This window comes from Ambystoma mexicanum, chromosome 4p, assembly GCF_040938575.1.
Source record: "Ambystoma mexicanum isolate Mex_15411 chromosome 4p, UKY_AmexF1_1, whole genome shotgun sequence".
In the NCBI taxonomy this organism is placed as follows: domain Eukaryota; kingdom Metazoa; phylum Chordata; class Amphibia; order Caudata; family Ambystomatidae; genus Ambystoma; species Ambystoma mexicanum.
In genome coordinates, this window is record NC_090927.1 from 825,910,128 (window position 1) to 825,926,919 (window position 16,792).

Genomic DNA, 16,792 nt, shown 5'->3' on the forward strand with positions numbered 1-16,792 from the left:
CATATAATATACTGCCATCCACCAACGTGCCACTGATGATTATGTCAATGTTTTAAAAAAGAAGTATGCATGGTACCACTCCCTTATGGAGCCCAGAACTGTTCCGTCTTGAGACTCACAGGTACCAAACAACTTGTTTTTTGGTTTGGCTATTAGATGGCGCTATAAGCCAAAACTATTGCATTAGAGTACAGCTAGGGAGAAATGGCATATGACGAGGGACATAAAGCTTGTAGTTGATGATTTGTTATTTAGTCTCCCATTGACTGCCCATGGCCATGCTAATTCCTATAGCCATACCCACCCACTTCCTGCTCTTCCTCGCCCAAAACCCATCCTCCTGGGATCTCTTTGAGCTAACTTTATCAAGTCTTACCATCAAACGTTGTGTTTAAAGTGCCTGCTAGTGTTTTTTCAAAGCAGTCCTCTGAGAGTTAAGAACTTATTTGGAGCTGTAAATGTGCTACAGTTGTATTAAACACGTCTTAACCAGGTCTGCCTTCAGCCACTCAATTTATATGCACTATACTTGTTCTTCACTGAAGTCCAGTTAAATACAGATCGGAGGTAAATAATGATATCAAAGCTTGTGTATTTAACAAACTAGAGGGACTATTGTAGAGAGCAGTTCCAGTTCTACCAAATGTGTCCCAACTCCAGTACTTCTGTCCCAATTGGGCTTTGTATCACTGTCAGCCACAGTCTCTTGGAAAGTCTACAACTATATGGTAAGATTCAGGAACGATTGATAGACTCCATATATAAAGATTTAAAGTCATTACATCTAATGAATTAATCAATGTAAAGTGATCTTATCTAAATAGAATTTCCATGAGGATACCCTATTAACCAATCCTGTAAGAGTGAAAACCAATTTGAGGAAACTAGATTGGGAAGAGTCATTACAAGTATCCTCCTACAACTTGTTTGCAGGGTGCATCCGTGCGGGTTTGAAATATAGCACAACCGCAAGATACCTGAATATATTTCTATATCCCTAAATACAAAATTCCTATTTAAGATTTTGCCTAAACAAGATAGCTCAGCGGGTTGAGTGCTTGCTGCATCTATGTGTGATTGCAGGTCGCAGGTTCAAATCCCGGCAAGGCCAACTCTGCCTTTCATCCTTCCGAGGTCGATAAATGAGTACCAACTTCTCTTGGGGTGAGAACGATATATGTAAATATATTCTATGTATACCGCTTAGGCATAAACACTATAGAAATAAATCATCTTCCTTATATTCTACCTACTAAGCAAATCAAAGCTTTAGATCACAAGAGATGATCTCTGATCTGTATTGGCCTCTTACTCTTCAAACCCACACTTGTGACCTGCAGCGGGCATACAGTTTCCCTTTAGCTTAGCATTGTATGTGCTGTTACATGATCAGTCTCAAATCCCCCATCCCCTCCTTCCACTCCGACCTGGATAGCATGCAGTTCTACTTCAAGATCCCTCAACCCTACCTTTGCAATATTGAGCTTGTCACATAATAAACGATGCTCCTTTCCTCCTTTAATGTACCCACATTCTTTTCCCATTAACACCAAGAATCTGGGCTTTTGCTGAGGCCGTGATCTGGCCGGGCCCATGCAAATCAATCCACTAGTGAAAGGAGCCGCCTTCCACCATCCTCAACTCAAAAGAAACCCTTCTCTACCTTAAAGGCAAGCGTCACTCTGTGGTGGTTGTTAGCATAGTAGTGCACCCCACACTATATGCTGGCCTACGCAAATACCAAATGGAAAGACTTCAACAAGCTCAAAATGGTGCCACCAGGCTCACTACTGGATTTATTAAGAAGACTTTGAAGAGCAGGCCTTCCAAAGACTGCAGTGGCTACACATAAGAGAAAGGATGAAGTTCAAGATTCTCATCTTGACTGCCAAATGCCAAGCCAACATGGCCACGGCCTCCCTGTGCTACGTGATCACTGCAGTACCTGGCACTCCGGTTAGTGTGGCCTTAAATCCACCTGAAATACTTGGGCAAAGGGGGGGGAGCTTCACACAGCAAGTCCCTGGCTCTCAAACACTCCTTACCTCTTCACACGAGGAAGGTTACCAGCCTTGAGAGGATTGACTAAGTAGCATGTACAATTTAACTTCTTTAAATCAAAAGCAAACCCAAATGAAAGACGAACTAGAAAAGTGTGGGGTGATTGGGTATAGAGAATCAGAAGACAAACGTGTTCCTGCTTTTTTATTAATAAGGTGTCAAAACCTGCACCACAGGGAAGGACAAGAAAATGTGAAACTCCTCAAGAGGACGATCAACCGGCACATAGGCACAGCGCCTCCACATCATTGAATAATCATCAAGCAAAGGTCACCAGGAAGCCCTCATTACTGAGAGACAAGGTAAGGGGGAGCAGTTTCACCGCTTTTTTTATCTCAAAATCAAAGGTTCTTTTATTTACAGTTCTACAAGTCCATAATTGAGGTTCAACAAAATCAGATACATATAATTTTAAAAGTATATTTAAAAACATTTAGACACATTCCTTTACCATAGCACTTTCTAAATTAAATAAAAGTGACCCAGTGCAGGGTAGAAAACATGGTGTGCAGTGTGCCACTCAATTTTATCATAGTGATGTTACACAATCCGAGCATTTCGTATGTGGAATCAATAGTTATTTAAAGCTGGTCTTCAGTGTAAGGAATGTGACTCTGTCATATGAACATTAAAAGGCGATGTAGTGTGTCACTTAAATTGTGTGCTCGTGATGGTGTTAACGACCTCTGATTTGATATGCTGCCCTTATTGTTCCACTGGAAAAGCAGGCGAACATACATATACTTTAAATGTATTTTATTGTATACTTTAATTTAAATCTATTTTATTGTGTAATTCAAATCAGTCCGTTTTATTCCAAATTCGAATGTGTCTGTTCCCCCTTTTTCCCCTCCCCCTGTGCATTGCTTCCACTTGAGTGGCGTTGTGGGAGCCCTGTTGCCGGCCTGCACTCTGGACATGTGGTGGCTCAGTTGGCAGTGTGCGCTACAGGAGTTTTGAGACTAACGCGTCCCCAGAGACTAGGCACATACCGTCCGCCCTGCACTTAGCTCTGCCCTGGGGCGTGGGGGGACGCATCGCTACCCGATGGTGGCCCAGCACGCTGCCTTTATATCAAAGTGGCTTCCTGTGGTACATTTAAATAAGGTTTGTATTTCGTAGGGTTCCAAAAATATATTCCGAAATAATTGTAGATAAAATAGATGTCGATGGAAGGCATGCAATGTTCTTTTCCCTACAACCATGCAGTTTCAATGAGACTGGAATATCGATGTCGAATTATGTAATTGTTCCCTCTCAATAGAATATTTACATTTTTAGTACGTATTTCGTAAATGACAGACTGCCAGCAGCATGATTTCCTCTGAAAAAAAACGAGTGATTAACATGATGCGCAAGCGGTGGTGCAAATATGAAAATTCGAGTTTTATTTGGAATTTTATAATTTTCTGTGACTCGAAATAGAGAGTCAACAAAATGTATCTATAATCGTGTTTCACAAAAACGGAGGAAATGGATTTTAATTAATTATTTGTATTGCTCTGTTTACACGTTTAGCATATAGCCCATCAGACCGTGCTCAGGGGACTGTACCAATCAATGCACCATCCAAGACAAAAAGACCAACTTTTCACTAAAAGCATGGCGCTAACCAAGCACTCGCCCACCAACCCTGCTCACCTGCACCAAACAGGCATTCACCAAACCCACACTTGCTATCCAGCAACAGTACTCCATGCCGCCTCCTGCCCACACCCATTATGCTGCATCTCACTAGAAAAAGAGTTTACTATACTGTAATAGGATGTAAGATGCTTGTGTCTAGGTCTGCTATTGTGTTCTGCGTCCTCTATTGTTTGCGTATGTCAAGATCTGCAAAGATTTCTGTTACACACCTCATCACAAAGGATGAATAATACATAGTTAGTGAGCCTTGCAGTGTTTTGAAAGATTTTCTATTGTATTCAGTTGATAATAGCTTGCTCTCAAGATCATACACTAACAACACCCATTTCAACAATAGTCAGTCAAACAATGTTTATTCGGTACTGTGAAGGCATCATGAAGCAAGACACAGACAACAGATTCAAAGTTCAAACAGAATTGTTTTATTAACTTAAATGTCAGGATGGTTGAAAGCCTAACTTGCCCTATATATACTAAGGTGGGATTTCCCTACCTAAAGAATCTAAGGAAGTCTGAGTCAGAAAGTTCAACTTGGAAGTCTGTCTGTATCCAAAACCTATACTTGCCCCCACAACTAAAGCTAAACAATGTGTAGGGATGTCAGCAATAAAAGAAATAGTGTTCCAAATAAAGTTCGGAGCTTCTTCCAGCTCCTGGATTACTTTTCAGCTCTGCTTCCCCAAGTTCAAGATAGTTACACAAAAGTCTCGAGATTCCCTTTCCCAAGCTCAAGACAGTTCCACAAAACCTCAGGGTTCCCTTACCCAAGTTCAAGACAGTTCCACAACTCCTCAGGGTTCCCTTCTCTAAGTTCAAGACAATTCCACAAAGTCTTGGGGTGCCCTGCCCCAAGTTCAAAACAGTTTCACAAAACTTCAAGGATCCCTTCCCCAAGGTTAAGACGGTTCACTTGTACTGGTTCCCAATCTTTCAATGTTCAAAAACAACTCCAAATCAACTTTACACTCCTTCTGGTTTCTTAATAGTTCAATCAGATTGCTTTCTCTTGTTTCACTTCAGCAACCGCTTTGACTTTCAAAATTGGGGTTTCCCCGTTCTAGGTGCAGTTGTCACACTACACGGTCCACCCATTACAGGTCGTGCAACCAGGAACCCTAGGCTCTCTAGCCCACACAGGTTCTTCTGTTTCTGTACCTGTGTGATGGTTCACACTTATTTGGCTTCTCCTTATCAGCCTCTTGGCTTTGCCACAATGTGTTTCTTCCTTTACCAGTCTTTGCCATTGTCACAATGTATTTTCACACATGGTTCCTTTTGTGGTGGTTTTGGTCCCCTTACCACGTTGCTTTCAGGCTCTTTTTCAATCTTCCATACTTGCTTCCTTCGGTGTTTCATACGACTCATGCTTGCTTTTCAATTACGCAGCATATGAATTTAGCACACACTTGTCATCTGCTCATAGTTTTGCCAAAAGTTTCCATTCAGTTCGGTATTCGATATCTGTGATCTGTTAATCTGCCACTTGCACATAATATTGTATTTATTTGGCTCTCAACCCGTTGCTCTGGGTTTATTTCAACTTGTGCATGCTTTTTCATTCATTCTGCAGTTCATTTCGGTTTCCTCACTGCCCCCAGGAGCAACCCGGTTGGAATGATCTTCCCTCTCCACTCACCGGTCCCTGGCTTCTCCTCTGGGCAGGTGTGCTTTCCGTGTCTGCTCCGCTGCGAACATCCGACCAATGGGGCCCCCACAACTGTGACCTTTTCACGGCCCGTCTGGCCCTTGGCTCCACAGCTTCTTGGGGTGATCTGCCGGCGTCCTGGCTCTCCTGCAGGACCCACCTCAGCTGCCTCCTCGTATACAGGATTCCCTGCTGGTCTCCTCCCTTTTTATACACCTGCAACCACTTGACAGGTTGCAGGTGTGAGTCCCAAATTGGAATTGCCTGGCTCTAATTAGTGGAACAGTTGAGACATGCCTGACCTTTAAAACACTCTGCAGGTCTCTTCCTCGTCTCAGTACTAGAGTGGTAAAATTACTTGTGTTCACTACTCCTAGTCGCCTCTTCCTCATCCCAGTACTATAGTGGGTTGAAAGAAGGGAAATAAGGGGAGATGTTTTGCAACAGCCCCTAAAGGAAGGGGAGGGGGAGATTGGTTCTCATAAGAGAAAGCTGGATACCCTGTCTCACCTGCAGACTTCGCCTTCTTCTCCCTCTTTCTAAGGTTCTCATATTTATAATGTTTTTTCTGGGCAGAGGGGAAAGGATAGCAATATTTCACGAATGCAGATGGGAGCAAGGGTTCATCATGGAATGGAAATGGGGCATACTATGTCTCACCCGAGGACATCCCCCTGCCATTCCCCAAGTCTCCTCTACCCAGGTGATGCTCCCTTGCATCTCCACCCCCAGGGTTGGGATCCAAGAGCAGTGGCCCTTCCCTGGCCACCTGAATAGAGTATGATGGGGAGAAAGAAGTGAGGATGCCCTCAGGTTCCTCACAGTACACACCATTAACAACCGAGATATAAATCCAAAGTACATTTGATAAACACAATGAAATAGAATATGATGTAGGCCTGGCTGCATATAAAATCACAATACATTAGATCAACTTTATAAAATATAGTACGGTATATGCCTAGCTGCCATAATAATACTTAGTTCGTGTGCATCATTTCAAGGGTCTCCTGTGCGCCCTCCCAAGGCCTCTTTAACAAAATGATAAAATATCAGACATAAAATCCTTGTTTATCGAGTGCATCATTAAAAACATAGCCTCTGCACAACTTCTAATATTCTTTAATAAGTCCGGTCTCAGCCAATAGGACCATACAGTTGTCTCCCTGTCTCCAAGCAACAAGCATTCCACAAATAAAGCACTTTCTACACTCTCCAATACTGTCACTGACCCTTGGCACCTCACCATACACGAGACAAAACTGCATTCTTGTAACGGGTTCCAGTTGGCTGAGAAAACAGCCAGCAAAAATCTTAACAAAAATGAAATTTGCTTAAAACTGTTGGAGAAACACTGTTTTATTGGGCAGTTTTATTGAGCTTTTTAATACCTGAAGCTGCCTTGCTAGTTAGAAAGCATGAGTTTTCCCACTGTTGCCTACTTATTTGACTGATTTTTGGCCCTTCCAAGATGGCCACCATGGTTTTCTTTGTTGTGTAGAAAGGCTGGCTGAACTACCTCTCCCTGTGCAGCACTCCCATTGGTTGCTGAGTGTTTTCTAACATCCAACCAGGGATCTGCAGGCTTTAGCCAGCCCTCTCAGCAAAGGCCCACTTGTAAGGCCCCGGTCTGCTCCCTGTCCGCTTCCGGAAGGCTAATTGGATCCCTTCCTGCACCTTAACCACAATGAGGCTGCCACCTCACTCCTCTAAGAAATCCGGACTGCCTTGACATTGTCCTCTCCAGAACTATGGGTTAGTTCTCTCCTTCTGGACTCACTCCTACCACCTTTGACTGTCACTGTTCTTTCTGCGTGTTACTCCCATGTTGTCATCGTGATGCGCAGTGCCTCTTAAAACCCTTTGCTAACATCTGAATCCCTGATTTGAAAGTCACATCTGGCTGTTTTTGCTTTTTGATAGAAAGTCCAATCTTGCTGTTTTTGCTGGAAAGTCAAATCTTGCTGTTTTTGCTAGAAAGTAAAATCTGGCTGTTTTTGCTAGAAAGTAAAATCTAGCTGTTTTTGCTTTTTGCTAGAAAGTCCAATCTTGCTGTTTTTGCTAAATTCTCAATATTTTTCTTGTTTACTGTTGCTTCTCTGTAACTTGCCATCCCAGTGACCTCACCACTCTCTTTTGTCCCACACCTACTTGCCTTAGCCCCCCTGCCCCCAGTTTCTCCATCCTCTCCTCGCTTCCACCCCCATGGCGCTTTCTGTTTCTCCTATCTTTTCCAAATGCTTCTCCATTGACTATCCTTCCCTTCTCACTAATTCTGGTAGGAAGAAGTTCAAAAAGGAAATCTTGGCCTCTAACCCTGGTCTTCCTATCGCCGACAGCTACTCCAATACTTCCTCCAGACAGACCCTCACTGACATCCTCTTTGACGTTCCTTTGCCAGATCTATTGACATATGATGTCTGTGCTCTGTCCTATCTCCTCCTCTCGCATTAATGGTGGCACTCACTGGGAAGTTCTCATGGCTTCTTTCGACTCCTCTAAAGTCATCATTAATGTCTACCTTAATGGCACTGTATTGGTCCAAGGCCCTCACGCCAATCTCCTCCTCTTTGATAGGCGCTTCCCTCGCCTCATCAATTTCCTCTCATTTCCTGCTGTCCCCTCCTCTCCCCCTTGGCTACCTTGCCCTCTGTCTCCTCCGCCTCTGCCCCTCCTAGGGCTCTTTCTCTGCAGGGCATACCTCTGATCTGTACCCCTCCCCGGAAGGTCTTGAAGGCTGGCAGCCTTCTTCATATTGCCACTCTCAACTCTCGCTCTGCTGTCAAACATTCCTCTGATATCTGCCACCTCCATGAAGAACTAGACCTTGATTTCCTTGGTCTTACTGAGACATGGTTCACGGCAAGCTTTTTCACAAGCTTTGACACTCTCCTCCCTGATGGCTACAAGATCCTCTCTGCACCCGTAGCCCTGATCTTTCCTGCCTCTATCATTCCCACTCAGACCTACTCCTCTTTTGAATGCCTTGTCTATAGGCTCTCTCTCTCCTACCCATTCTCTTACTGTGGCTACATCTACCGGCCTCCTGGTCAAATCACCTCATTTCTCGGCGGACCTCTCCTCCTCCCTCCTGGCCTCTAACACTCAACTCTTCCTCCTTGGTGACCTCAATATCCATTTAGACTCTCCTTGCTCGTCTTATGTACTCTTCCATGACCTCTGCGACTCGCTCTCCCTGTCCATACTCCCCTCTGGCCCGACTCACTATGCAGGGCACACTCTTGCTGTCTTGATCTCCTCTGACCTCCCTCTCTCCATCCCTCTGACCACTCCTCTCTCCTGGAGCGATCACTCCCTCCTCTCCTCTCATCTCTCCCTCTCTTCCCCTCAAGCCAAGCCTACCCCAACACTGCCACCTACCTTCTCGGACATCCGGCCCATGAAACGTGTGTCAGTTGAGGCTTTCGCTGCCACCTTCTCCCCCCCCCCCACCTCTGGCTGTCTCACATCCTGGCACAGCCCTGTCTCTGCTTTACTCTTCAATTTCTGATACTCTTGATGCTCTTGCCCCTGTCGAGAGGATCCGTTTGAAGTCCTAAGCCAAGTGCAATTCCTGGTATGACTCCAACCTAGCTACACTTAAACATAAGTGTAGGGCAGCTGAGAGGAAATTGAGGGATTCTGGTTCATCCTCTGACAAACTGGCCTGTCACTTGCTCCAAAGGCAATACCAACTCTCTGTCCTCACCAAGAAGAGAGTCCACATTCAAGCACGTGGCTCTGCGGCATCTAACAACTCGGCTGAACTCTTAAAAATCTGCAAGGAGCTGGCCAATCCTGCTGCAGTCTCTACCCCTCCTGTTGCCTCCCAGGCTCGTTGCAATGCCCTTGCCTCTCACTTTATCTCAAAAACCCAGGACATCCTGTTCACCCTCTCCACCTCTACCCCTCCTCTCCCCTCTCCTTCTGTGCTTGCTGACCCTCCTTCAGCCACCCCACTCTCCTTCTCGTCCTTTCCTCTTTTCTCCCCTGATGACATCGCTAGACAAGTCCAATCTATGAAAGACTCGTCAAAACAGGTTCATCCCTGTTCCTCTAAAACCATCAAGGACCACATTGACAACCTCGCTCCAGCCCTTGCTGATTTTTGGAACCACTCCTTTGCCTCAGGATCCTTCCTCTCCCCTCCCCTCTGAAGCACTATCGCCCAATTTCCATTACTCCCTTTCTGGGCAAACTCCTGGAAAAGTGTCATGATCCCTGCCCCTAGCCCTCTTAGACAAAATACTGGAGCCAGGCCACGATCCCCCACATGGACCTTAAAGGCCTCTCCATCTTATCTGAGACCCACTTGGAGGCAGACCTGGCGCCTGTGGCGCCAGGCTCATGCACGACTCTGAGGACAAATTTGGCATTGGACTTGGTTATGCACTTTGGGCAATATGCATGCTCCCACATAACTCAGTTCTATGAACTGAGCTATGCGGTCTAGCTTTTTGGGTGTGGTTCAACCCAGGGATACCTGGAGGCTATTTAAACCACGCCCGGGCAGAGAAACACGCTTTGCGTTACTCTGCGTCTGCAGCGTGACACTCACTGTGTTCAGATCAGTCTCCTGAAGGCCTTCGCCTTTCCTCCGCATCCTGCGTACCTGCAAGAACAGCATTAATGTCACACTTACCTTGAGGAGAATCCTGCTTCCATCCATCGCTCCTCCAGTCCTGTGGACAGCATTACGGCGGTGTCACCTCCATCTCGGCACGCCGCATCCTGGGAGAAATGAACGAAGGGAAAAGACATTAGTAAGCATTCTCGTATCCCGGTACCCCCAAAAACAACAAGAAGAGTTAAACGCTTACCTGGCCTCAAGCCGCTCATGGTAACTTCAGCTCCGGAGCACGCCATCGACCTGCAAAAGGGAAAGACAATACAGGTTAGCACATAAAGGACAAGAAGGCGCCGCACATTGCGCTTTACTCACTGCACCATATTCTCTCAGCCGGCAGCCACACTGGGACATTTCAGCGCCTGCCAGGAAAAGAGAGAGACATAAGTCAGCACAAGAAAAAGCGAGCAGCGCCGCACATCGCACTTTCACTCACCGCTTAGTGCTCTGCTCCCCTAAGCAGCACGACACCATCTCCGACCCCTAAGAGAGAAGAGAAGACGTTATTAAGGGGGCAAGAGACAAGAAAAGGACAATTCACCAAGAATCAATAAACCTACCTTGTCGGGCTGGAAGTACAACAAACCCAAACTCATTGGGCCCGCACCAGTGAAGCAACTAGGTCGCATAGCGCCCACATGAACCGACGCACCCCTGCACCGAAGAGCAGGACAGAGAGCACACAATACAAGAAAACAAGGTGAGAAGAGGGCATAAGGGAAGGTTTGGTCCTCAAGGGTAGTGGGGGTCAAGCAACCAGAGACGATAAAGTTTAAATCTAGAAATCCTGTTTTTCAGGCCCAGTCCCCAGTCGAACAGATTCCAGGGAAGGGTTCAAGGTCGTGAGGGGTCCAAACAGGCTGAGTGGCGTCCCCGTGGATATCAGGTGAGCGTTACAAAACGTTGGCCATCTCTCAGCTTAACCTTCATTCCAATTCTGTTGGCTGTCTCCATGACCACCAGTCTGGCTTCAGAGCTGCCAGAAACACGGAAACTGCTCTCCTGAACATCTGTGAAGATCTGCTCTCCAACCTTAACTCTAACATTCCCTCTGTCCTCATCCTCCTCGATCTCTCTTCTGCCTTCGACTCAGTCAACCATACCAACCTGCTCAACCGTCTCTGTGATAACCTGGGTATCACTGATCAGGCTCTGGCCTGGTTGACCTCTTTCCTCTCTGATCAGCCCTCCCAGGTCCAACTTGGGTCCTTCCGATCATCCATCTTCCTCTCTACCTGTGGTGTTCCCCAGGGGTCTAACCTCTCGCCCTGGCATTTCAACCAATACCTGGAAACTCTCGCCAACTGCATTGCCAATTTCTGCTCAAATTTCCAGTGCTACGCTGATGACACTAAACTCATTTTCAGGCTGTCCTCAGCCACCTCCTCTACCTCTCTCATCTCTGATTGCCTTACTGCCATTCAAGATTGGTGTGCCGCCAATGATCTTTATCTGAATGCCAGCAAGACGGAGATCCTCCTCATCGGCACACCTTCATCATACTTTCCCCTCACCCTCTGGCTGGCCTCCCTTGGCCCTCCTTCTACCCCCACCTGCAAGGCTAAGAACCTCGCGGTCATCTTTGACTCCACACTTTCCTTCTCCGCCCACATCTCTGGTGTCTCTAAAAAGTCAAACTTCCTACTGCACCTCCTCAGAGGTACTCTGCCTTTCCTCTCCTTCCCCCAGAAGCTCATGGTCTCCCAAGCTCTGGTTCTTTTTAGGTTGGACTATTGTAACATCCTCTTTCTAAATCTAACTGCCTCTACTCTCTGTCCTCTGCAACTAATCCAGAACTGCGAGACTTGTCCTTGGCCTTAAGTCCTGGGATCGTATCTCTCCAGCTCTGAAATCCCTCCATTGGCTCCCAGTGGATGCAATGATTACATTCAAAACCCTCTGCATTGTCCACAAGGTTTTCTGGGGTCTGGGACCAAAATACCTTCAGCTATCCCTCCGCAAATACCACCCCTCTCGAGCTCTTCGCTCCTCTACCTCTAACTCTAACTCCCTCAGGGTCAGTCGTTTTTCAAAGAAACAAGTGGGGGGTAGATCTCTGTCTTCGGCTGGGGGCACCCTCTGGAACAGCCTCCCTGCCACTCTAAAACCTGAGGAGAACCATCTCTGGTTCCGGAAGCACCTCAAGACCTTCCTCTTTGCTTCTGCCTTTGCTCTTTCTCTCCCCTGCTGATCTTTTCTCCCTTGGCACCATGCACCTGGCCACCCTCTGTCCTCCGGGCCCAGGTACCTGCTCACCCTGCCACTCTCCCGCACTGCCTCCGGGCCACCCCTTGCACTGGGGTCTGTATCTGTACCCATACAGCCCCCCCTTTTTTCTTCCTGCACTTATCAGATCTACCCTGTCTGCTGCCTTAAACCCAGCACTTAACAATTACTGCCTGTACTACCACTGTTTGTTACCTTTATTATTTATTTTTATGTATCTGTTTCTCCTTTGCTCCACACTTTCCATTTCTCCTCCCTTCTATGCACTTTTCCCGTCCCCCTCTCCCATGCACTTGCGCGTTCTCAATGTCACTGGGCTTGGTAAGATAGTTGTTTTGTTCTCCCCTGTTCCCCTCCCTTTCCTTGACGTGCTCTGAAACACTTGTGTACGAGCATGACAGAAATAAAATATCAATATTCAATATTCAATACCATACTCACAGAACCCATATGACCGAATAGCACTCTCTGCTCCTCTCCCTATGCGTCAAGTAACCCACTGTGATGAATCATCACTTGTGGGGAAGGAAGATTGTAAAATGGGAAGTCTGTTTGTGTTGGTGCCACGTTGATCCGGTTCATACAGCAGAAGGCCTTTCAAAAGTTGAAAATGGAAAATGGAGAAGAGCGTATAAAGATCTATGCTGAGGCATACTGTCTGGGACAAAGAAGGAAACTGCCACTTCAAGGGACCTCTGTAGTAGTCCGAGATCCAAACGTTGAGCTGCCAGATGCATTGTAAACAGAGAGGGAGACAATCACGCCTTGCCCTGATTGAATATGCAAAAGCAAAATCCGCAAACAGCCTGTGTTTCCTGTAGGGAGAGGAGGTACAAAGTCAGGTGAAGAAAGTGGGGTTCTGAGAGGACCCTGACAGTCTTTTAGAAATATGATGAATCCGATGGTGGTATCACTCCTTTTCCGGTGGTGCCATCCTCCCATGTGGCCAGGGGACGCCAGCCGCTACCTGATCCTGACCCTGGCGGCGGCTATATGAGGGAGCACCACATCGGGGAGGTAACCCACAGGGGAGCTTCATGGTATCATCGGATGAGACATGTTATCCCCCTTTTAAGGATGCCCCTTTCACTCCCCATGATTTAATGGCATGTTGTTATATCTATCCGTATTCCCTCTACTGACTATACTTATTTAGACTATGCCTATAAGTTGCTGCAAACTGACTCCCCCCTTTTCCAACGAAGGAAATACTGCCACGAGGAAGCTGAGCTGAATAATGAAGATCAGTAATGACCGAGAACGCAAGCAGCGCTCTAGTTGTTACAAGCGCATATCAGATGGCGGGACATTTAAATTGAGAAACTAGCTGACACAGGAGTGCTGGCTTGAGAGGTCGGTTCCTCTCGGTGCTGACCGAGACACTGCTGGGCGAGTAGAAGATCTGTGGAGCCATCCGACTCACTGGAGAAATGAAAGAAGGCAGATTTTGGAGGTCGGCATGCCGCGAGTTCACCAGAGGAGGAAGGACGGCCTCATGATCCATAGCAGTACCGAAGAGTCACCTCCGCACTGCTGCAGCCCAGTTGAGCACGGAAAAGGCAAGCAAGAACCAAGAGAAAGACGAGAACCACAAGGCATAGGTGGCAAACCAGAAGGAGTAAAGCGGGACTCCAGCAAGCTGTTGCAGGTTCACTGCAGGGGAGGCAATACCTGTACAGCAGACCGGTGAGTCCATGTGAGAGAGAAGGGAACACCGGGACATTTCGGTAATGGACTGGAAAGCAAATAACGATGAATGAAACAAATGAGACAGAACGAAACTTGCCATATTTCTTAAAGAAACAGACCAGAACGAAAATAAGAGATTGTCAGATTTGTGAGACACATATAAGAAAGCCGTGGCAGGAGAGGATACCAGCCATTTCAAGCCACAAGTATTTTGCATATGAGAAGAAGTATTTACTAATAAAGAAAAGCCCTGGCAGGAGAGTTCACCAGTTATTGCAAGTCATAAGAGTTTGTGTATAAGGAAAGCAAGTATTTACATATGAGAGAATCCCGGCAGGAGAGTACATCGGGTAGAAACAGATTAAACAGTCTATAGACTATGCTGCATGAGAAAATCCTAATAAGGATACATCAGGAAAATAGTCAAATAGTATAATTCAGATATCAAGGAGTAAGAAGAAACCTGGCGAGCGAGAACACCAGGTAGTCTAGCCAAGCCACTTTGTGTATTAAGTTTATTTTACTTTGTTTGGAACTTAGTGAAGCAATATAAAGCTGAATGAAGAGAAAACCAGGCCAAGGGAACTACCCTCTGGACTTGTGAACTTTTTTCGCATGGAACCTTTGTGTTCGAGTTAAGCATTCTTCTTTTGGAACATTTGTACCCTTTCCAAGGCCAAAGACATTTCCCTTTTCACCTTATAGTTGATTTTTAGAATGTGGGGGTCAGAATAGTACTATGGACACAGGACAGTTTGCTTTGGACATCTTGACAAAGGGACCGACTTATTTATTTTGTTTTAGGTAGGGAAAATACCTCTTAGAGCGGGGCAGGGAGGCATTTTCAAAACCCATTTCTGTTTAATAAAAGTCCTATGGCCAAAACCATGAATCACCTGTGTCCGAGTTTCATTCCTGGATCCTCACATATGGCGTCAGTAATGGGATCGGGCCCAGTTGATACAAACTGGAGATGCCTCAAGTTTGAAAAACTTCACAACCGAGCTTCCGATCCAACAGTAGCTACAGAACATTCTGTTGGATTTGATTTATGTAGTAGTAGAGGAGAGTTAATACAACCTGGTGACAGAGTGTTGATACCTACTGACTTGGTTTTGATACCCCTTCAGGCACTTACATTTGGCTCGCTGCTGAGTCAGGTCTAGCCTGGCGATATGGCCTAGACATCTTATAAGGCATCATAGACCCGGACTATAGAGGTGACATAAAAATCTTAATAAAGAACAGTGGCAAAGAGGCATATCAAATAAAAGCAGAAGAAAGAATAGCTCAATTATTTCTGGAGAGGGCTTTATTCCCTAGACACCAAGAGATCAAGAAAATTGATATAACTGAAATGGGGAGCAAGGGTTTTGGGGAGGCAGACAAGGATTCCCAAGCTACGTCTGAGGCAGTGCCACCAAAGGTCCTCGGGGAGGAAACCAAAATGTTTCCAGACTTCGCGATTGCTCAGAGGAATGACCCATTGCTAGCTGAGGCCGTCCTTCAGGTATTATCTGAAGAGGAGGGCAGACAAAAAGTGAGCCATTCTTCTTCCTCCGGTCTTGATAGCTGTACACAGGTGATCTTAGTTCCGACAGTACTCTCAAGTCTCAGGTAATGGTACCCAAAAATCACAAAAGAATGGTTTTAGCAATTGCTCATTATAATTTAACTGGTGGTCATTTGAGAACAGCCAAGACACAGGTGCAGATATTAAGCCGGTTTTATTGTTCCAGAATTTACGTTGATGTGAAAAATGTTGTGTTTACATGTGTTTTGTGTCAAAAGACCAGTGCTCAAATACCCCCTCTAGCCCCACTATAGCCCTTACCTATTATTGATTTGCCCTTTTCCCGCATATGCATGGACATAGTTGGACTGATTGAGCCATGTAGGTTAGGAAACAGCTACATATTGGTAGTTGTGGATTATGCAACAGGATACCCCAAAGCATTCCCATTATGCAATAATACAACCAAGCAAATTTTAAAACATTTGATTCCATTCTTCTCACAGGGTTGAATTCACGTAGGAGATCCTAACTGATGAAGGAACCACCTTCATGAGTCAGTTGATGGCAGAGGTGAAAGAAATCCTACATATAAAAACTCACAGGACTTCCATTTATCACCTGCAAACTGACGGCTTAGTGGAACGGTTCAACAAAACCTTGAAACACGTCCTAAAAAAGTTATTTGAGGTGGACGGCAAAAATGGGTACATCATGATACCGTGATTCTCTTTTGCCGTCCAGAAAAACACTGCAGTCCCCATCAGGGTTCTCTCCATTTGATTTATAATATGGTAGAGGGCAACGAGGTGTCCTTCGACATGTTATGTTAGACATCGGAGGAACGGGAGGAAGCCATCCTGCCCCTTTCCCAAACAGCCCATCATTTGAAGGAACATATTGCTACTTTTAGAACAATAGCTCAAGCCCACATAGTTAAAGTGCAAGGAGACCAAAAGACCTCCCATTATAAGAAAGCTATGCTCAGATGTTTTTCTCTTGGACAAAAAGTTCTTGTTGTTCTTCCAACATCCGGGAATAAAATGTTGTCCAAATGGCATGGCCCTTATGAGGTAATAGAACAAACAGCCCATGCAATTATTAAATTTCCCAAACTGATAGACAAATGAATACCCATATATATCACGTGAATCTCCTCAAGCAATGGAGAGGGTATCCTGTTGAGAACACCAAAGTAGTTTTAACTAGTCTATTATCCGAAGAATCAGATATAAATACATTGATTCCTTCATATCTAGCCCAGCACTAGAGAGAAAAGATCTGCTGGATTTTCTAGAACAATTTTCTGATGTCTTTAGATCTGAGCCAGGAAGAGTGAAAGGGGTTTTCTGTTACATATGTACACCACCAGGGAAGGTAGTTC

General features: G+C 45.7%; 1 protein-coding gene across 4 annotated transcripts in view; it reads left to right on the top strand.

The window, feature by feature from the left end:
• USP45 (ubiquitin specific peptidase 45) overlaps positions 1–16,792 on the top strand; it is a 3,631,241-nt gene that overhangs the window by 2,780,419 nt on the left and 834,030 nt on the right. For 2 of the 4 annotated variants that reach the window (XM_069606397.1, XM_069606398.1), the window contains one exon: positions 2,217–2,363. The exons of 1 other annotated variant lie outside the window; for it this stretch is intronic. In XM_069606397.1, the coding sequence (XP_069462498.1) occupies positions 2,217–2,363 (147 nt within the window). The remainder of the gene's footprint in view (positions 1–2,216; positions 2,364–16,792) is intronic. One more of the 4 variants, XM_069606399.1, reaches the window with a different exon arrangement.